This window comes from Paramormyrops kingsleyae, chromosome 4, assembly GCF_048594095.1.
Source record: "Paramormyrops kingsleyae isolate MSU_618 chromosome 4, PKINGS_0.4, whole genome shotgun sequence".
NCBI classification, from domain to species: domain Eukaryota; kingdom Metazoa; phylum Chordata; class Actinopteri; order Osteoglossiformes; family Mormyridae; genus Paramormyrops; species Paramormyrops kingsleyae.
The window spans coordinates 27,785,620-27,807,425 of record NC_132800.1 but is presented as its reverse complement, the minus strand read 5'-3'; the positions used below and the strand labels follow the sequence as shown (position 1 = coordinate 27,807,425).

At 45.7% G+C, this 21,806-nt stretch overlaps 1 protein-coding gene across 7 annotated transcripts in view; it reads left to right on the top strand.

The window, feature by feature from the left end:
* Nucleotides 1–21,806, top strand: part of piezo2b (piezo-type mechanosensitive ion channel component 2b) — a 94,552-nt gene that overhangs the window by 32,210 nt on the left and 40,536 nt on the right. For all 7 annotated transcript variants that reach the window (XM_072711017.1, XM_072711014.1, XM_072711021.1 and 4 more), the window contains 5 exons: nucleotides 94–219; nucleotides 8,646–8,688; nucleotides 15,283–15,445; nucleotides 18,796–19,036; nucleotides 19,306–19,519. In XM_072711017.1, the coding sequence (XP_072567118.1) occupies nucleotides 94–219; nucleotides 8,646–8,688; nucleotides 15,283–15,445; nucleotides 18,796–19,036; nucleotides 19,306–19,519 (787 nt within the window). The remainder of the gene's footprint in view (nucleotides 1–93; nucleotides 220–8,645; nucleotides 8,689–15,282; nucleotides 15,446–18,795; nucleotides 19,037–19,305; nucleotides 19,520–21,806) is intronic.

Here is a 21,806-nt window from a genome sequence, read left to right as displayed (position 1 = left end):
AAGATGCAGGGATGCTTCTGACCTCACTGGGGTGTTTTTGATTGGCTGCAGTTGTGGTAAGCTTTGACTCCTCTTTTGTTTTTTGTCCTCCAGGCCACACGGGGCGCTTGCTGAAGTCCCTGTGCTTCATGAGCATGACCTTCCTGCTGCTGCACATTATCTATCAAATCACCATCAACAGCCTCTTCGCTTCTAAAAAGATTGATTCCAACTTCAGCTGTGAGTAAAGATGCCTGTTACTCTGTGCACATGTACCTACATGAGGCCGGACATTCAGGATTCCTGCCCTTTGATGTAACAGCATATTTCTTTATAAATATTTAAATATTAATATATGATTATCATCTGAGTTACAATCCAGGAACAGAAGCAGCGATGTACAGAGGCAGAGTGTGTTGAGGCAATAAGTGAAGACCACTGAACTCATATTGATCTCATATTTCTGAATATAAACTTGGTTCGATTAACATGCTGCCAAGGATGTGAAATGGTCATTTCCTTCACATCATCTATGCTTAATTAATATTGCAGTGCAGCATTACGTAATAAGGATAAATTCAATTCTTAGAAAATCTACACTTAGCTGATTGAGGTATACTTAAAAAAATAATAATAATTCGGCTTGCAAGATGCCTACCTTAATGTGAACATTAGGTCTATGAATGCTAATGGTCAGCACACAGAATGCCGCTGCACTCTAATATCCTGTTCTAGGTTTTTTTTGTTTGTAGTAGCTCAACAAGCAGAGCTTTGTGCTAACGATGCAAAGGTTGTGGGTTTGATTCCCAGAGAATGCACATGAATTGTAGTCCCTCCCTGTAGTGTAACGCTGACATGAGATCACACTTCTTCAGTCCTTGTGTGTCGGCTGTTCATTTGTTATTGGGACGGTGTCATAAATGATGACGAGGTAAGGGACGCTGGATCCGGGCGCGCCGCATGGCTGGGAGGGTTAGGGTTAGGTTATGGTTAGGATTAGGTTAGGGTTAGGATTAGGTCTGCACTGTGGACACTCAAAGGGATTTAGCCATTCACTGTGATAGAATGGATTTTATGCGGTTGGGGCATCAGTTAGACATTTCTGTTTGTTAAATTCATTTTAATGTCATTCTTGTGCTGCTTATGCAAGTGGAATATGAAATATGTCCAGCTCTAAATGCATCGCAGCAAAGTCACCACAGAATAAGACAGAAAGCCACTTTAGTGACATACTGTAGCGTGACTGTCCCAACCCCCCCCCCCCCCCCATATAGAATGCCCTTTAATGTAAATATTCACTTCTCTACCTCACACTGCTTCTCTGTCAACCAGATTATCTGTAGCTGTGCCCCTCTTCTTGAGACCATGTATCCTTCAGTCCCAAACCAGGCCTTAGTTCCTGTAGTCTGATTCTCTCATGGTGGTTAATGACTCAACTCCAGTCAGATATGCTGTTGCCTAAATAGGCGGAACTATAGAAAAGTTTGAGCTGAATAATGAATGTTAATGAACACGGAGGGAGGGGCCTGGTGCTGCCTGCTGTGGCCCTCGTCAAGGAGATGCTTAATGATTATCTGCTGCATTTAACACTTCGTGACCTGCCCCTAAACTGCTCATTAAGTCTCCTTAGATTGCAGTCTTACTTTTAGTAGAGAACTAATTTAGCACAATCAGTGTAAGCAATTAAAAAAATATTTGGGGGGCAACTTTTGCTCCACTGTCTAAAAAATGGGGACATCCACAAGATGGGGGCACTTTTAGAACATAGTATTTGATGCATAAAATTTCGGTTTTTAATGTGAAATGTACCCATATACATACAGTAATCACCACCTTGTGCCAACATGAGTAAATATAAAGCATATCACTGCTCTTCCAAAGAGAAGCATGCGATCATCTCTATGTGTATAGAATACCGTCTGTATGTGTGTATAGAATGCCGTCTGTATGTGTGTATAGAATGCCGTCTGTATGTGTGTATAGAATACCGTCTGTATGTGTGTATAGAATACCGTCTGTATGTGTGTATAGAATGCCGTCTGTATGTGTGTATAGAATACCGTCTGTATGTGTGTATAGAATACCGTCTGTATGTGTGTATAGAATGCCGTCTGTATGTGTGTATAGAATGCCGTCTGTATGTGTGTATAGAATGCCGTCTGTATGTGTGTATAGAATACTCCGACAGGTATTATAACAGCAGTATACAGGAGTACACAATTACAGTTATATAAAATTATGTACATATGTAGTGAGGAAAGCAGTGAGTGTGTCTTATGTGTGTATGTTATACATGGGAATTTAGTATAATGAATAAAATGATGGTTACAAGCTGTTTTTTTTCCCCAAAATCTCGATGGCGGTTTTTGCCCTGTGTTCTCGTTTTTGGGGGAGATTTCTTCTGGTGCTTCTGGTGCTTCTGGTGTTATGGTGTTTCTGGGAGGGCCAAATCAAACAGGTACCTGAGATGATTTGTTCTGTCAGCTGTTGGGATTTTAAACAAGCTGTAGGTTTTGGGTTTTGGCTACATACATTTTGACAGGACTAATCCGTATTTTATTGCTTCATACTTAGTTGTATTTCAGTATGATGTCACATTTATGTTGTTTTTTTTGTAAGTAGTTTTTATATATTTTATCATATGTTGGTTGTGTTGACTGCTGCCTGCAAACCAAATTGCCTCCTCTGGGCCAATAAAGCCAGTCTAATCTAAAACATAAACACACACACACAGGCTTGTAATTATAGCCTTGTGGGGACTCTCCATTCATTTGTATGGGGACAACTCTAATCCCAATATGACACCCTTAACCCCTACCCAGCCCAAACCTTAACCACAAGTAATCAAACAAAATACGAGACTTGGCATTTTTACTTTTTTGATTGAATTCACAGATCTCTGTGCGGATCTGAAAAAAGCCCCCCCCCCCCCCCCCAAAGTCAAAATGACAGGTTTTTATTGCATTGTGGGGGACATTTGGTCCCCACAGTGTAATATAAACCTAATGCACACACACATACAGACTCACAGTGGAAGCAGGATTCAAACCCCCAGTCCTACGACATAAAGCAGCTTTTCTGTCCTCTCAGCTGTCCACTGATTATTAAACAGCCTTTAAAATACACTCTTTCCACTGGATTCCTTCTGTTCACTGCTCAGAATTTAATTTGTATCTTGAACACCTAAATGCAAGTTGTTGCATTTGGAATGAGCGAATGGGGCAGGACACCACAGACTTCAAGCTAAATTTATTCCCTGTGACCGGGGGCTTTCGGGAGGGGCGAGCGGCCTCTGAGCTCCTGCCATCGCCCTTAGTCTGTGTCATCCTGCATGAGCCATAGCTGCTGCATGAAAACGTCTCAGTCCTGACTCGGTGAGTCCTGCATGAGCCATAGCCGCTGCATGAAAACGTCTCAGTCCTGACTCGGTGAGTCCTGCATGAGCCATAGCCGCTGCATGAAAACGTCTCAGTCCTGACTCGGTGAGTCCTGCATGAGCCATAGCCGCTGCAGTGGCTGCATGAAAATGTCTCAGTCCTGACTCGGTGAGTCCTGCATGAGCCATAGCTGCTGCAGTGGCTGCATGAAAATGTCTCAGTCCTGATTCGGTGAGGCTGCTTCCCATTATAGGAGGATTGGGAAAACTCATTTACCGCACCCAGCGATCCAGGAACTGAACTGCAGTGCTGCAGTGAGCACACATCTCTTTGATCCATGGCTGATACCTTATCTCCCAAATTGCCCCTAAGAAGCAGCCCATTAACAGAACCTGGATCATCAACTCATAATGACACACTGTCTGAGGTAGGCAGGACGCCTGACATCAGAGGCGAACACCAAAGTCTCGCATATACAGTGTGCTGCTGCATTCTTAGCATAACTGAAAAGTGACTTCTTTTTTTACCATAGTTTTTGTATGTTTTTGCTGCCATAGGCTTTCCAGGTCCGGTTTGTCTTATTCTGTTTTTGTTGGAGTTAAAGTTATTGCTCAAGCTATTAATTCATCTTTAGCAGTGTTGGATGTGCTCAAACTGCAGCCAGATACACGTTTGCTCTTGATAAATGTCCCTATTACTAAAAAGCCAATGAAAGAAACACTGGAGTTGGGCAGAATACTGTGATGGATTGTTATTAAGTTTCTATTGCTTTTTGCCGCCTCTAAGTGACACGGAGGGGCTTCGCATGGCCTCGGGCAGTGGCTTGTCAGGCGTTTACAGCACGTCCGTTTGTGCCAGCGCTTTACTGCTGAGTTCACGTCTCCTCCCCTTTTCCATCTGACATCCTCCTGCCTCAGGAAGCCAAACATAGAGCAGCAACCTTCCGTCACTCGGAGAACTTTATCTGATGGCTCAACATTTAACACCATTTCCTCCGTTTCTATATTTGCCTGAGCCAAATGGGCCATTAGGCTTCCCTGCACTCTCGTAAGAACGGTGAGAATGGACCCCCCCCAGCCCAGCCTGGATTCGCAGTAAAGACCCCAAGCCCCACCCCCACCAGCTTCCCGGGCGTGGCAGTCTGCAGTCATCCTGTCCTGAATGATGTGCTTTGGTTCTGCCAGGTGGACATTAGGGCTGAGGTTTTCACTGACGCATCCAAAGGGTGCCAAGCCATGTCAGAGACAGGGCAGAATTTAGAAAACCTGGAACCTTCTGAGAAGCAGCAGGACAGAAATGTACACCTACTGGCCAGGTCAGCTCACTGCAGGAGCAGAGGAGGCGTCAGCTTACCGGGGGGGGGGGGGTCGCTGGAAGTGTAAATGGGAGTCACCAGACTTCCAGAAGGAGGGGTACATTTTCACAGTCTGGATAGGTTTGTTTTGTTGTATTAGAGTTTGCAGAAGGTGTTCACCCCTGTGAGTGCTGAGCCATGCCTGCCATTTATGCAGATGAAAGGGATAAATGCATGCACAGTGGCAACAATGCTATCATTTTACATTGTACTTTTTTCATTGTTTCATTTTTTTTTTACTGGAAATTAATATACCTATGAAAAGATCACATCATCCTGAGTCATGTAAGTGATTATAGAAAGTGTACGCCTGGTTGGGTATAATGTTCATTTAACTTTAAATGAACCTTGAAAGCCATATTGGCCAAAGGAAAAATAGGTGCAAATTTTGCAGTGATGTTTGAGAGAGCCACTGCCGCAGCAGAGTACAGGTACTGACAGCTTGTAGTGATGTGTGAGAGAGCCACTGCCGCAGCAGAGTACGGGTACTGACAGCTTGTAGTGATGTGTGAGAGAGCCACTGCCGCAGCAGAGTACAGGTACTGACAGCTTGTAGTGATGTGTGAGAGAGCCACTGCCGCAGCAGAGTACAGGTACTGACAGCTTGTAGTGATGTGTGAGAGAGCCACTGCCGCAGCAGAGTACAGGTACTGACAGCTTGTAGTGATGTGTGAGAGAGCCACTGCCGCAGCAGAGTACAGGTACTGACAGCTTGTAGTGATGTGTGAGAGAGCCACTGCCGCAGCAGAGTACAGGTACTGACAGCTTTTAGTGATGTGTGAGAGAGCCACTGCCGCAGCAGAGTACGGGTACTGACAGCTTGTAGTGATGTGTGAGAGAGCCACTGCCGCAGCAGAGTACCGGTACTGACAGCTTGTAGTGATGTGTGAGAGAGCCACTGCCGCAGCAGAGTACAGGTACTGACAGCTTGTAGTGATGTGTGAGAGAGCCACTGCCGCAGCAGAGTACAGGTACTGACAGCTTGTAGTGATGTGTGAGAGAGCCACTGCCGCAGCAGAGTACAGGTACTGACAGCTTGTAGTGATGTGTGAGAGAGCCACTGCCGCAGCAGAGTACAGGTACTGACAGCTTGTAGTGATGTGTGAGAGAGCCACTGCCGCAGCAGAGTACAGGTACTGACAGCTTGTAGTGATGTGTGAGAGAGCCACTGCCGCAGCAGAGTACAGGTACTGACAGCTTGTAGTGATGTGTGAGAGAGCCACTGCCGCAGCAGAGTACAGGTACTGACAGCTTGTAGTGATGTGTGAGAGAGCCACTGCCGCAGCAGAGTACAGGTACTATCTCACACATCACTACAAGCTGTCAGTACCTGTACTCTGCTGCGGCAGTGGCTAACAGTTTATTCAGTCTCTGCCAGCATTAATGTATGGGCTCTGGGTTCTGTTTTTGGTAAATGGAAAAATGTGGAAATCTGTGGTCAGATTATCAGATCCTCAGTAAGAAGGTCTGCCTGTATTTTAGCGCAGGGGCTCCAGCTTTCTGTGCTTGGCTCTTTGGCAGTTTAAATGTTTTTGTGTAACAGAATAGAGGTATTTGTGTCCCAAAAACTGAATCCAAGGCATTTTGTGGTTTCTGATAGTTGTATTCTTACATCTGCACAACTGCAGTTTGTTTTCTGAGCCTGCAATACTTTCTGTAAATGGATCCTGGTCAAATGCAGGAATTTCCTGTCAAATGGCAAGTTATTCCCAACGGATCCAAGTAGTAAGAAGGGAGGAACCATGTTTTTAAAAATAACATTGCACCTTGGAACCTATTTGGGGTCTACAGTGTGCAATACAATAGGACAAAACAAGTGAGAGACCTCGATACCTGAATTTGATGTCACTGGTGAGGGGAACATCTGCTGGTGGAATCTACCAGAATGACTGTGGGCCTGTTTGGTCTGTGGCCTTTTCCAGATGGGACATAGATAGATAGAAAGAAAGAAAGAAAACGTTATTAATCCTTCGGGAAGGTTCCTCCAGGAAATTCAGTTTCTAGTAGCGACATAGCACCATGCAACATATAAACAGCATACAGTTACACATAGTACAGTTATTAAAATAAAAGATAAAGGTTAGGGAGAAGTAATAAATAGCGGTGGGATGATAATACTAATAAATAATAATTGCACGGGTCAATTGGTCTATTGTATGTGTTCCTGCTCCCCTTCCTGCCCCCCAATGAGGAGTAGAACATATATATGCGTATGTATACACAGCAAATAAACTGTCAGGCATTTTTAGGCTGGCTCCCTCTGTGTTTGTGGCAGTGGTGGCTTAATGGTTAGGGAAGTGCACTCGTAATTGAAAGGTTGTAGGTTCGAATCCCCGACCAGCAAGGCACCACTGAGGTACCCTGAGCAAGGTGCCGCCCCCAAGCACTGCTCCCCGGGCGCTGAATTAGCTGCCCCCTGCTATGTCACATATGGGTTAAAGGCAGAGAACACATTTCACTGTTGTGCACTGTGTGCTGTGAGGTGTCAATAATGACAACTAACCTCTAAATTCTATTTTAATCTGCACAAAGCACATTCCATATCTTTCTCTCTTGCTTGTCAAGTTGATCTGTCCTGGTTCTTTTGGAATAGGGTTCCAGTGGTAGGTGGTAAAGTGATTCATTCCTTGTAGTGGTTGTGTAATATCGTGGCAGAAGCTTGACAGTGAATGTCATGTAATGCAGTAACTGGAAGGGGGTGCAGTCATCATTGTGTTTTGCTGATTATGTATTATATTATGGTGAACCGTGTCAGTGATGGTGATGAAGTTGTTACACTGGCATCCATATTAATGTAGCTCATTTATCTGACTAGGTGTGAAATGTCAGAGGTGGTTGTGGAATTTTCAAGCCCACCTACGGCATAGCGCAGTATCCATTGCTGCAGCCTGACGTTCCATTAATAATAAACAACTGAGCATAAAATCATTACCAAATCCTCCCTTCGATCTCCCTTGATGGATGTTTTAAAGAGCGTTTCTGGTAACATGACTCGTAAGTAAGGAAACTCTTAACTGGCCATTACCAAATGATTTATGAGTATAAATATATATAGTCTGTTTTTCTGATCTTTGTAACTTTAATTATTCCATTTTGAAAAATGCTCCAGATTGACAGATTGCCAAAGTATCCCCTCTAGGATGATATGTATGTTTAAATGAAATCATCCCGTGATATCAAAATTGAATATAGGTCTATTTAATAATAAAATAAGCATAATGGTAGTGACAGGAAAATACAGGAAAACATTTAAGGCTTTTATTGTTACACCTATCCATGGCATCGCTTTCCAAACTTGGGGTGACAGTGCAGCATGCTATCGCTGAGCTAATTAAGTGCCGCATTGATTTGTGTGCTGGTTAAAGATGCCTTTACAGACATGGTATTTTCAATGCAGTGATTGGCGTAGCTTAAAAGAATCATTTTTTTTCCCCCCGGCATGGTCAAGCTCTTCAGTTCAGTTGATATCTGACTTGTGTTCCTAATGTACATGCACAATAAAATTATCTTTTTTTATGCAATGTAGTTCAATGAATTAGAATTTAGTGATCAGTGGTCATTGTCAACACACCACAGTACACAGTGCGCAACAACGAAATGTGTCCTCTGCATTTGACCCATATGCCCGGGGAGCAGTGCTTGGGGACGGTACCTTGCTCAGGGTACCTCTGTGGTGACTTGCTGGTGGGGGATTCGAACCTGCAATCTTTCAATTACAAGTGCGCTACCCTAACCATCAAGCCACCACTGCCCACAATGTGCAATATACATTTAAAAACAATTAAAAGAACTTATCAAGTGCAGTAATCATTTGAAGAATCATGAGCAGAGATGTAGGTGTGACCTTGTTTGCATATGATCATCTACTGTCTTTCATTTGCACTGGTCTGGACATGAACTTTTAACGTGTCTGCATCTTCTCGCCTTGCCTGCAGGTACTGCGTGGGAGAAATCCTTACGACAGCTGGGCTTTGAGAGGTAAGAGCATGATTCTGCACACATATTCCCAGCATAACAGACTATTTCGGATCATTGTGTAGCCCTCTGGTATATATTTCAGTTCCATTTAGATAACAACATATTATGGGTATACCCAGCGGATCGAAGAATTCTGCTGCTGTTTCATGTTAATTTGGTTATTATTTCTGAAGTTCCCAGTATTTTGTCCCAGAATGCTACTTCCCTTTTAATTTAGTTTCTATTCCCATGACTAGTGGTGTAAGTGATTGCAGCCATGACACATACCGATCCCCCTCCAATGGAGTAATTGCAAAGTTTAACAGCCATTATTACTGTTTAATGTAATACAGGGATCCCGTACTTTTGAACATCCGCTCTGCACCACTTCACTTTCACTAAACACCTTCATTAATTAGTCCCTGTTTTTGCTAATCGTAAGGAAGCCAGTATGTTGTGTCTCTCCAAGTATGAGTGAAATTGAGCAGCAACTATCTTCTCCAGAACCTTTGACAAAAATGATCCGTTAGAGATAGGTCAGTAATTGCTGAGCTCATGTGGATCCAAACTTCTTCAGTAGTGGCCTGGTTACTGCTACTTTACGTTGGTCAGGGACATCGCCTGATGACAGGGATGCATCCAGTATGGCAGTTATAGGTCTTGCCAGAACTCCCAGGGATTCTTTAAGAAGCTTAGTGGGGATTGGGTGCAGTAGACCAGTGGTTGGTTTGATCTTAATTATAATAGTTTTTAGCTCTTGTTCATTAATTAATTCAAAAAGTTCTCATTCCGCTTGCATTGAAGTTAATTTTGAGTAACTGGGACATGTTTCAAGTCTAATGTTTGTCATCTTATCATTTAAAGAAGTTAATAAAATGTTGGCTACTGAAATGACTCGGTAGCAGAGGTTGAGCCTTATCTGTTAGATAGGCTGTTGTTTTAAAAAGGTAGTGAAGGTTATTTCTATTGCAATCAGTAAGGTTAGAGTAACAGGCTGAACGTGTCCTACAAAGGGCTAGTTTGTATTGTTGCAGGCTGTCAGACCAGCCGACTGGAACACTTCTAAGCCTGTGGATTTCCATTTGTGCTCCAGTCTGTAGCACTCCTGTTTGCAAGAGTGCGTGTGATCAAACTCAATTGAATTCAATTCAGTTTCAATTTTCCTGGGGAACGATGTAATATGCATGTAGCTTAATACAACCCATTGTCTAACGACGCATCAGTCACTACATATCCCTGTCGTTAGGTGATGCGTGACTGTGTCAATTTTGGTAAGTGAAACTACATTTATATAGGCTGTGTATTTATCATATCAGCAGTGTATTTTACTGTTATTTTAGGTTTTATGTGTTATTTGGTTTGATTTGGTAGGTAATTTTTTCAGTCTGGACATGCTCAAAAAATGTCCCATATAAATGAGTAGTAACTGCCTCTTCGCTTTAAGCCATTTCTGTTTACGAAAGGTTTCATGGGAAAGCCCAACTTTCAGGTAGCAGGAGAAACCTGTGATTCAGTGCTATGGGAGTCCATAGAGGACATGCATTCAGGACAGCACAATAGGGGAGAATTCCCTCTTATGCGTAGCACATGGGGACAATTATAGATTTTCAATGGGAAGCCAATAAAAGGACTGCACGGATTCAGTAGCATTAGCCATAGCATTTTAGGGGAGTCCCTTCTTCTCTTGTTAAACACAGTTTGATGGTGTATCTTTGTTTTCCCAAGATAATTTTTGAAATTTTGTCATCTGAAGAAAACGACTCGTGATATCGAGAAAATAGCTTTGGCTATGTTGAGATCACAAGAAAAATATTTTTGGGCTGATCTAACTGGCCAGATTAAACTAGTTTAATTGGTTTCTTTTCTCATGAGTCAGATCAGTATCCAAAATATCCTGCCAGTTTTGTGTCAGTGTTTGCGAAATTGATGTAGACTTTTGTTTAGATGTGCCTCATTTTGGCACATGGTCAGGATTTAATTATGGCTGAATAGTTTCTTTATAGTAAAGTTTAATATTTGAGCCACCAGATATGGTGCAAAATACCCATACTGTGAGCTGTAAATGTACTTTCTGGCTACTGTCGTCAAAGGCTTTTCAGCTTGAAGACATTCTGACATCTGCTTCTGATCATAGGTTTGCCCCCCTAAAACACCATGTAGGGTTGGGCTGAAAGCAGCCAAAATCATTCATGGCCTCAAATGTGTTACATTTCAAAAAGAGGAGCTAAGGTTTGATGGCTGTGGTTTAAATAGCAAGTGTTTCTGCGGTGGCCTCAGGTTCTCATTTTGGAAGCCGGTGCTATTTGATAAAGTATGTTAACTACCAAAAATAAACGTTCCCCAGGATGTAAAATGTCCATTTCACTTATTGAGGAAAGAAAGTGGGATAAACACAATAGCCACTGACTGCGGCTGTTTATAAGTGATGTTTTAAAATCTGTGGTATTTATTTTGCTGTAAATGTTCCATCAGAACCTGACTAGCGTGGTATGTCATAGCTCTTGCAACACAGAACCTGACTAGCTTGGTATGGCCTAGCACAGTGTAGCATAGCATAACCCTTGCGACACAGAACCTGAATAGCATGGTATGGCCTAGCACAGCATAGCATAGCCCTTGCAACACAGAACCTGACTAGCATGGTATGGCCTAGCACAGCATAGCATAGCATAGCCCTTGCAACACAGAACCTGTCTAGCGTGGTATGACCTAGAATAGCGTAGCATAGCATAGGCCTTGCAACACAGAACCTGACTAGCGTGGTATGGCCTAGCATAGTGTAGCATAGCATAGTTCTTGCAACACAGAACCTGCACAGCATATTTCATGAAGAGTGAGATTAGCTTTGCTTTTTTTCATCTGTTCAGGAATGTTCTTTTTGTGCACAGTTTCCATATGGTCGTGTATGAAAAGGGGTGTCTTTTAAAGAAGAGTAACTTGCCACATGCCTGTGACTTGCTGACCTGTCCGCTGTCTTCCAGCCGTCTGTCTGGTTCATGCTAAAGCTGGCTGGCCCAGTGATAAGCAGTCCTGACGGTCAGGGGTCTTGCTGAAATTGTCAGTACTCTGTATATCAGGCTGATCATCATTATAGCACTAATGTGAGGTTCATGTATTTTTTTTCCTACTCAAATGATAGATTACATTGAAGCCAGCAAAATTCTCTTGTCTTCTAAAAGACTTTTAATTAAATACTAATTATATTCCATTTGTGAAATCAGTAATTCAGCTTTCAAAATGTAAGCTGGACGTGGGTGTCATTGAGACTGAAATACCACCCTTTATAGAGTGCCCCCCTTTTCATAGACTCTTTGGATGTAATGCGGGTGTGTCATACATGAGTGTGACTCTTGGGGTGTGGTCATCCGCTCTGTAGGTGTGTCATACAGGAGTGTGACTCTTGGGGTGTGGTCATCTGCTCTGTAATCTTGGATTTCCTGTTCACCCTCAGTACTGACATAAATGCTGGAAGCTTCTGGAGGTCCATGGAGAGAGGCTGCATAACGAAACATGAGACAGTAGCTGGGAGGTCCCTGGCCACCACTCAGCATGCTAAAGCACAGTGTGATTGCTGCTTAACGCGAGGCTACACCGCATTAGCATCTCGTTACCCTCCGCATGTCGTCGATTAAATCCCATTCATTAGCCCTCAGAGGGATGCCTGAGTGGGGTCTCCTTCCCAGGAACTCTGCTTTATGTGTTGCTCTTGGCTCCAGCGCCTTTGTGTTAACAGCAGGCGTAAAGGCCAAGGGTGCCGTTTACAGCATTTGTTTGCCGCCTATGACTGTGAATGCTCGTCTCTTACTGAAGTGAAGAATTTGGAGAAGTGCTCAGCTTTCAGCTGCTGTTATGTTCAGTCCTCTAACAGACTTAAGACAATACTTATATATGAAATGTCATTGTTATAATAACCATAATACTACTAGTAGTACTTATTTAGCCTTTTTTACAGAGGTGTTCAACTTGTACCATTTTGGGGTTGGGATAGTTTTTATTTATGCTGAATCAGTGTGACTTAAAAGCTACAATTTTCTGATTTCTTAATTGTGGTAAAGCCAGGAACACATTCAGTGGGTTTCATAGCACCCAGACATACTCTGATTGGCATGAGTGCGATAGAGCTTCTGTGCCTGGGATTATATTCCTGAAGGATTAGCTGGCTGTGGCTGCTGGCTTCCCCGTGGAATCCTCTGCTTAATTACACCAGTCTTTATGTTGATGGCTGAATGATATCTTGTACCATATCTACCTTCAAATATATCTGAGAGATTTAGGAAATCATTACCAACTGTGGTTTCTTGTTCATATCAAACTCCCAGTGGATTGAAGCTTTGCCTTTCGCAGAAGCTTAACTGTGATCAGCACACACATCAGTACCAGTGCGCTGACTGTGCACTGAACTGGTACTTTAAAAAATAAAAAAAATAAAGGTCACCGATATTAAAGAACGCCTTTTTTATTTCTAAGCTAAATTTGAACTTCAAATTGGACAATAGGCCAATATTAACTTTAACACCTTACATATATAAATAAATACAAAACTTAAGTTTCCATAGCAACGCCCTGGTGTCAGAATTCTTTTGAGTGAAACACAGCCATACTTTAGGCCGTTTAGGTTCCGGCTTTTTAACTGTGTTTATGGTAGCTATTAGCTAACAGTAGGCATCTGCTGACATCAGGGCAAGCATAACGCTAACTAGCGATGTCACACAAGGTTCACTGAGGAGCAGAAAGCAAATATTTCAGTCGACAAATATTTAGGTCCTGTGCCTGCTGTTCATATACGAAATATATACGGCATGATGGACATGGGTTTGGGTACCCGGCCTGAGCTGAGAGCGCAGCTGTTCCCCTTCTTCTGGCAACAGAGCACCAAAGGCCTCTCTGAAGGCTGCTCATCTAGTCCTATCTCCTGCTCATTTTGGGGCCCTCTGGGATTCACCCATTGGGCAGAGATGACACTCTTATCCTGCGCAGTAAGCCCCGCCCCTTTTAAAGCGTGTTCGGTATGACAGGTGAGACGCTTCTCTCTCTGTCGCGTGTCTCAGCTCTGGGACGGGGCCCAATGGCAGGATTAGGACCCGTTCTCCTCCACTGGGCTGCATTCGTTCCAGCATGTTAATGATTGCGGTTCCTCATTAAGTCTTGTTCCCTTTTAGAGACGCACCGTTCCTTTGTTGTCGTTCTTTTGAACGCTGCGATACGTAGAAGGTTCTCCCAAGACCAGCCGAGCTCTGGCCTGGCTTCAGGACACTTGCTTACTTTGGACACACCAGTGTGTGTAGAAAGCAGGACCTGATCCCGTTAATGTCGAATCTCTCTCCCTGCAGGCTAGAGCATACCTACTTCAATAGCCCAGGTATTAATCTATAGTCTTAACACTCAAGCGCTGGAAACATATCCCAAAGGTCAGAATACTGCTTTGCCAGTTCACTGGTTCCACTTTCTAAAGTATAGTGGATTCTACAATATTTGTTTTGCTATGTCCAGTTTTACATTCGATTTGTTCAAATAATATGCTGATGTTAACAAGGTTCACTTTGTTTGACCTGAATTTCTGCAGACCTCCTTGAGTTTAAGGTTTTTACCACCGACACATTAGAGCTTGCTATGCGGGGGAACCGTGAAAGGGTGATCTTATTTTTCTTAAAGTCTAAAGTTTCATCCAATCAGGAGAGATGTGTGCGCTTATCCTTCACTTAAAAAGCAAACCCTTGTCTATACAGGATGCTGGGTGCTTACAGCCTTTGTTGTGGGAAGCAGACAGGCTTTGCTGAGAAGATCAAGGATTAAATGTTGAACTGAAAAGCACTTATAAAATAAAATGTCATCCTATCTGTTAATTATGCTCATTGGTGGTTTCAGTGGGTTTTAATGGCCTATTTAATGAGAATATTTATACATTTAATTTGGAACAGACCTGCCTTTATTAAATTGGGTGGAGAAGCACATAAAGCGTGTGCGGGGTAAACAGGGCGTGTGACCATCACGCTCCTGGAACACACCGCGAGCGGCTTATAATGGACATACAAGCATCTCAACTGCCATAACTGTAAGCGGTGGAGGGGCAGGTGTGTCTCCAGCAGTGGGGGTTACTGGGCGGCCGGGGGTGTCACGGCGGTGGGGGTTACTGGGCGGCCGGGGGTGTCACAGTGGTGAGGGTTACTGTTTGCACTGTGCCTGATGACTCCGCTGCTGACATTGACACTCTCTGGCATTGACACTCTCTGGCATTGACACTCTCTGGCATTGACAAACTCTGGCATTGACACTCTCTGACATTGACACTCTCTGGCATTGACACTCTCTGACATTGACACTCTCTGACATTGACACTCTCTGGCATTGACACTCTCTGACATTGACACTCTCTGGCATTGACACTCTCTGGCATTGACAAACTCTGGCATTGACACTCTCTGACATTGACACTCTCTGGCATTGACACTCTCTGACATTGACACTCTCTGGCATTGACAAACTCTGACATTGACAAACTCTGACATTGACACTCTCTGACATTGACACTCTCTGGCATTGACACTCTCTGGCATTGACACTCTCTGGCATTGACACTCTCTGGCATTGACACTCTCTGGCTGTCCCTTTCTGCAGTGTGCAAGGAGCAGACGCTGGCAATGGCATACGCGTGTTTATCCCAGACATCGGCATGTTCATGGCAGGGCTGGCCTCCTGGCTGCTCTGCCGCAGCCTCGCCCAGAAAGCGCCCACGGAAGACATGGCCCAGTACAACGCTGACTTTGAAGCAGATGACCAGGTGAGCCAATCCTGTCTCTCATCACAGGCGTGTCACTCAGTCCAGGCTACAGTCATTGGATGTTAAAAAAGGGATTGAGGCCTGGGGGCGCGGCTGGCAGGGGGAGTGGGGCGGGGCTGGCTGAGGGGGTGTGACTGGGGGCAGCCAAGGGACGCGGCTGGCAGGGGGAGTGGGGCGGGGCTGGCCGAGGGGGCGGGGCTGACAGGGGGTGGGTACGGCTGAGGGGGCGTGGCTCGGTGGGGACATGGCTGGCAGGGGGTGGGGCGGCTGAGTGGGCGTGGCAGGGGGTGGGGCTGGCTGAGGGGGTTTGACTGGGGGCAGCCAAGGGACGCGGCTGGCAGGGGGAGTGGGGCGGGACTGGCCGAGAGGGCGGGGCTGACAGGGGGTGGGGACGGCTGAGGGGGCGTGGCTCGGGGTGTGGGCGGCCGAGGGGGCGTGGCTCGGGGTGGGGGCGGCCGAGGGGGCGTGGCTTGGGGTGGGGGCGGAGCAGCTTGGGTAGCAGTATAGCAGACAATGATGTTATTATGTTGTTTTGTTCTTCATTTTGGCGCACAGTTTCACAGCTCTCAGCTTAACAGTTCCTCAAATGTTGCTACATAGGTATTTATCAGTAAACGCTTTTAAAGTTTTGTTGCATCTGTCCTCTGTGTTAATTTCTTTTCAAGGATTTTTTTTTTCAGTTTTATGGGTTGGACTGAACATCAGTCCAATTGAAATTCAATGGCTACAATTAAAAATTTCCTTGAATTAAAATAGATTTTTAGTGCACTAAATTCAGTGCACTAAATAAGTGGGTAATCAAAGACCAAAATCCTCCTTAATAGCAGTGATACCCTTGTTTATTCTTCAGTGTCACTTCTCCCAGAAAATTGTTGCAATTACAAATGCTTTGGTATTGTCATGTTTATTTCTTTTGTTGGCACTGGAAGCACACAAAAAAGCAGAGGAAAAAAACGAATCTGAGACATTGCACACAAAACATCAAAAATGGCCTGAACAAAATTATTGGCACCCTCAACTTGATGGCACCCCCTTTATATAACTGATTTTACTCGCTTTCTGTAACAAACAATTAGTGTTTTACATCTCTCCACTGGAATTTTGGACCAGTCTTCCTTTGCCAGGGTCCCTTCTTCTAACTGCTGGTTTTAGATCTCTCCACAAGTGCTCTATGGGATTTAGATCTGTACTCATTGCTGGCCACTTCACAACTGACATAAATGCAGGGGTGCCAATATTTTTCACCATGACTGTATGTGTGCATAAAACCAAGGCACTGTGAAGATGACCTTAAATCTTCACTTGGAATAAGGTGGAGTTCCATGGGAGGAGGGCTGTTGTGAAACACCAAACACGAGGGCTGTTTGCCTTGCTGGGGAATCTCTATTTTTATGTTTTGGGGAGACATTTGTATTTTTGGAAGTTGTTTTCGGCCTGCTAGATGGACCTGCAAGTTCACAGTTGGTGACTTTTTGACCATTTGGCATTATTTTTTCTCTGTGATGTACTCCTTCACTGCCCAGCTGTATCCCCTCAGCCAATGCTGGGCTTTGTTGGATGGTTTGGCTCTGAGCTCTTGGTTTGGTTGTTCAACATTCAGGCATCAGTTGCTCTAAGCTGGAAGCTTTTGATGCTTGGAGCCCCTCGCGGTTGTCTTGCCTGCAACCCGCCAGATGCCGCCGGCGGGGGGACACCTTACCGCATGCTTGGGATCCTTCTGAGGAACACAGTCTCCCTTCCATCTGCTCCAGAACACTTTCAGGACAGAAAGGCAGAAGTTCTTACTTAGTGAGCCAGAGTTCCTCACCTCTCTGTTAATCTTCAGAGGAACCATATGGACCCTCTGTTCTTTAGGGGGGGGGGGGGTGGCCTACCTCACTCCCTCCCCAGGCTCCTCCCCTGAGCCAGTAGTGCTGTCTGTCACACTGTGCCCCTTATGGGAGTGGGGCCTGCTGGATAGCTGGCCAACCTTCACCCACTCCGTGACTTGGCTAATTGAGACCACACTTCTCGCTGGCGTAAGACCAGCTCTCTGGACCATTTCCTCCTTAAGTTGAAAAGACCTTAAAGAGATAAACATGGTTTAAGCCCAACTGACAAACAAGAATCAAACTAAGAGTTTCACTGAGTTCTGCAGACAAAAGGATACATAAAACAAGCTTCCTTATCAGCATTACCCCAGAAAGGCTCTTCTGGAATGTTCACTAGCTGTGTCAGCAAGAAAACCTGGCATTGTTCAGATTCAGACAGCTCTCCGATGGATGCAGGAGAGTACAGCACCTTTACTTTCTGAGGGACGCTGCATGTATGAGTGAGGCCCAGTATGTCGCTGTGATGGTATCACAGACATTCTTCTTCACCTGTGTAATGTTCTCCAGTGGACAAGGCCTATGATTTGCCTGTGGCAGCATCATCTTATGGTTGCTGAAGCTGCTGGGTCCATAGGCCTGGCCTGTTTGCTGGGCTGCAGAGCCAGAAGCAACTGGAGTGGGAAGCTTTCTGCTGCTTGCGGGGGCTTTGGATGGATGGAGCTGGTGATGCTCATCAACTCTTAGAGAGGACTTCAAAGACTTTGTGTCTCATGGTACCCCGGTTACTCTCCATGGTGCTGAATTGTGGGGCATTTCCTACGGCAGTGAGACTTGCTGACTCATAATCAACATGTACCAGCTGGACCTGAGGTCTCTAGTGCACGACAAAAGACCCGTAGCTAAATCTGACTTTAATGGTTATCTGAATTTACCTTGAGGAATATCACTTAGTATGTGAGTGCTGGTGAAAACTGGGGCCTGGTAGGGAGTGAGGAGAACCAGGCCTGCTGCTCAGGATGGGCGATGGCCCTGAGGGCGACGCTGGTGTGCAGCACCATGCCTGGAGTAAGGAGAACCTGACCTGCTGCTCGGGGTGGGCGATGGCCCTGAGGGCGACGCTGGTGTGCAGCACCATGCCTAGAGTAAGGAGAACCTGGCCAGCTGCTCGGGGTGGGCAATGACCCTGAGGGCGACGCTGGTGTGCAGCACCATGCCTAGAGTAAGGAGAACCTGGCCTGCTGCTCGGGGTGGGCGATAGCCCTGAGGGCGACGCTGGTGTGCAGCACCATGCCTGGAGTAAGGAGAACCTGGCCTGCTGCTCGGGGTGGGCGATGGCCCTGAGGGCGACGCTGGTGTGCAGCACCATGCCTGGAGTAAGGAGAACCTGACCTGCTGCTCGGGGTGGGCGATGGCCCTGAGGGCGACGCTGGTGTGCAGCACCATGCCTAGAGTAAGGAGAACCTGGCCTGCTGCTCGGGGTGGGTGATGGCCCTGAGGGAAATGCTGGTGTGCAGCACCATGCCTGTTTGTAACCATCAGGAGGAGCAGGAGAAGGTGGAGATGGATGGAGACATCCTTCTGGAGGAAGACTTCGAGGCAGGGGCGGAATGCGAAGAGGATGATGAAGAACTCGAGGAAGAGGAGGAGGAGCAGGAGGAGAGCCGGAAGATGAAGATCCTGCGCATGGTGGCAGAGGTGGCATCCAGAGTGAAGGAGATCATAGGTAACCTGATCAGCACGGCCGGCCAAGTGGTCGTCACCATCCTGCTGGGCACGACCGGTGAGTGGCTGCTGTTCCCCGCGGAGTTCAAGTCGGCAGTATACATGCACGGATTTTACTCACACTCCTTAGTCTACATCTATTTTTGTTGTTACTTTTTGTTTTTAGCCATAATAATCATAATTAATAAATTGATTGATAGGCTAATTAATCCAAATGCTTAGGCACCTATAGTATTTGGCGTCATAGTTATGCAAGGTGGAGATCCTGGGACTGACTGCAGTCCTTCCTTCCTTCGTCGGTGTCCTTATGTCCCAACACACCTTCAGGCATCATGCTTCCATCGCTGACCTCGGCCGTCTACTTCTTGGTCTTCCTGGGCCTGTGCACCTGGTGGTCTCTGTGCCGCAGCTTTGACCCGCTCATCTTCAGCTGCCTGTGCGTGCTCATGACCATCTTCAGCGCGGGCCACCTGATCGTGCTCTACATGTACCAGCTGCAGTTCTTCCAGGAGGCCATCCCGGCCGGCGACACCTACCCGAGGTGAGCCCGTCACCATGGCACTACTGTGACTCATTGGGCTGTCACTGCTAGTGTGGGAGTTGGAAGAGCAGGACACTCTTGCTATGGTGGGGGGCGGCTTGCAGCTCTGCCCTCAGGACCCGTCATTATCACGTCAGCTTCTGACACAGCTGGTTTCAGTCAGCTCCTCTGCACGCACACTCACTGGGTGGGCGGGGGCACCCATTAGTGTCTGACAAAACACATGAAATGAAAGGAAATGAAATTAGTTTAAATGACGGTGTTAATCAAGCGGTCTGCAGGGAGGAGGGGGCAGTCCATGGCCTTACTGAGCAGCAGACGAGCCAAGTTCTGCTGCACATCTGTACACAGGTTTTGTTAGGCATTGGGATTGGCACACATCTGTACACAGGTTTTTTAAGGCATGCAGTTCGGCGCACATCTGTACACCGGTTTCGTGGGCCACAGAGATCTCTGCACATCTGTAAACAGGTTGCGTGAGTAGTGGATCCCTGCACATCTGTTCACAGGTTTTATGAGGCACAGAAATCTTGGCACATCTGTTTGCAGGTTTTGTAAGGCATGGGTATCGGTGCACATCTGTAAACAGGTTGTGTGAGACCTAGGATCCCTGCACATCTGTAAACATGTGTGAGGAGCAGAAATCCAGACACATCTTTATGCAGGTTTCTTGAGGTGAAGAGATCCCTGCACATCTGTTCACAGGTTTCGTGGATCACAGAGATCTCTGCACATCTGTAAACAGGTTGCGTGAGGTGCAGGGATCACTGTATATCTGTATACAGGTTTTGTGAGGTGCATAGATCACTGTATATCTGTACATAGGTTTTGTGAGGTGCAGAGATCACTGTATATCTGTATACAGGTTTTCTGAGGTGCAGAGATCACTGTATATCTGTATACAGGCTTTCTGAGGTGCAGAGATCACTATATCTGTACATAGGTTTTCTGAGGTGCAGAGATCACTATATCTGTATACAGGTTTTGTGAGGTGCAGAGATCACTGTTTATCTGTATACAGGTTTTGTGAGGTGCAGAGATCACTGTATATCTGTACATAGGTTTTGTGAGGTGCAGAGATCACTGTATATCTGTACACAGGTTTTGTGAGGTGCAGAGATCACTGTATATCTGTATACAGGTTTTGTGAGGTGCAGAGATCACTGTATATCTGTATACAGGTTTTGTGAGGTGCAGAGATCACTGTATATCTGTATACAGGTCTTGTGAGGTGCAGAGATCACTGTATATCTGTATACAGGTTTTGTGAGGTGCAGGGATCACTGCATATCTGTACATAGGTTTTGTGAGGCATGAGGATCGGTGCTCATTTCTAAGTGCAGAGATCACTGTATATCTAGCAGATCATCTTCATATAAAGTGTATTTACTAAAACTCAAAAGTTTAGGACCAGTGGCAGGGCAGCTACACCAAGAAGCACCTTTCCCCCAATCTCTCATCCCCGCCCCAGGGTCAAAGGGTGTTGGGCTGACAGAGAACTGCCAGTTGTTAAGAATAGGCATGTGTTTTTCAGGTATGTACATTTTTCGGGCATTTTTGTGACCCTGAGTTTCCTCACGCTTACGGGTGGTGGGTTCGATCCTGACACTGCTGTCTGCGGCTCTCCTTGTACTCACTCACGCGGCATTCTTCAGGATGTCCTGCCCCCTGCCCACTGGCTGGAGATGCATTATGCTTGTACCGCACCTGTACTGCGCCTGCACTGTATGCTGCTGTGCAGACGGCCGTCCACATGCCCTTGAGTTGCAGTGCCGCTTCTCGCTCTGAGATGCATGGCTCTTGGTCCTATGTCACGGGGGCTGGGTGATGCTGGGACATCGTCTGCCGTCTTGGCCACATTGCTGTTAAGTCCTGCCCTTGACTTCTTGAGATGGTATTGATTTAGCCTGCTCTAATTCGGCCCTCTTGGAGCGGAGCCCTGTCCAAGGCCATTACGCCTTTATATAGGCTGCTTGGATGACCCTCATTTCCTTTAGGTCTCCTTACGCACTCAGAAGCGGCATGGGCGCTGCGTCTGAGTTACAGCTCTGATAATGCTGCACACAAGCAAAAAGGACCTTCATTGCATTCCTGCCGCACACATAAAACCTCCGTTATTTTGGAAACGGCTTTCCTGCATTAGGAGACCTTAATGCTCAGAGAAGGCAAGCATAGCTTCTCTACTAGGATTTATTTTGGAAACATATGTGTGGTTCAGTAATATATTGTTTTAAATAAGTCATTTTTTCTGGAACTGTGTGAATTGATTTGTTTATTGGTCTTTGAT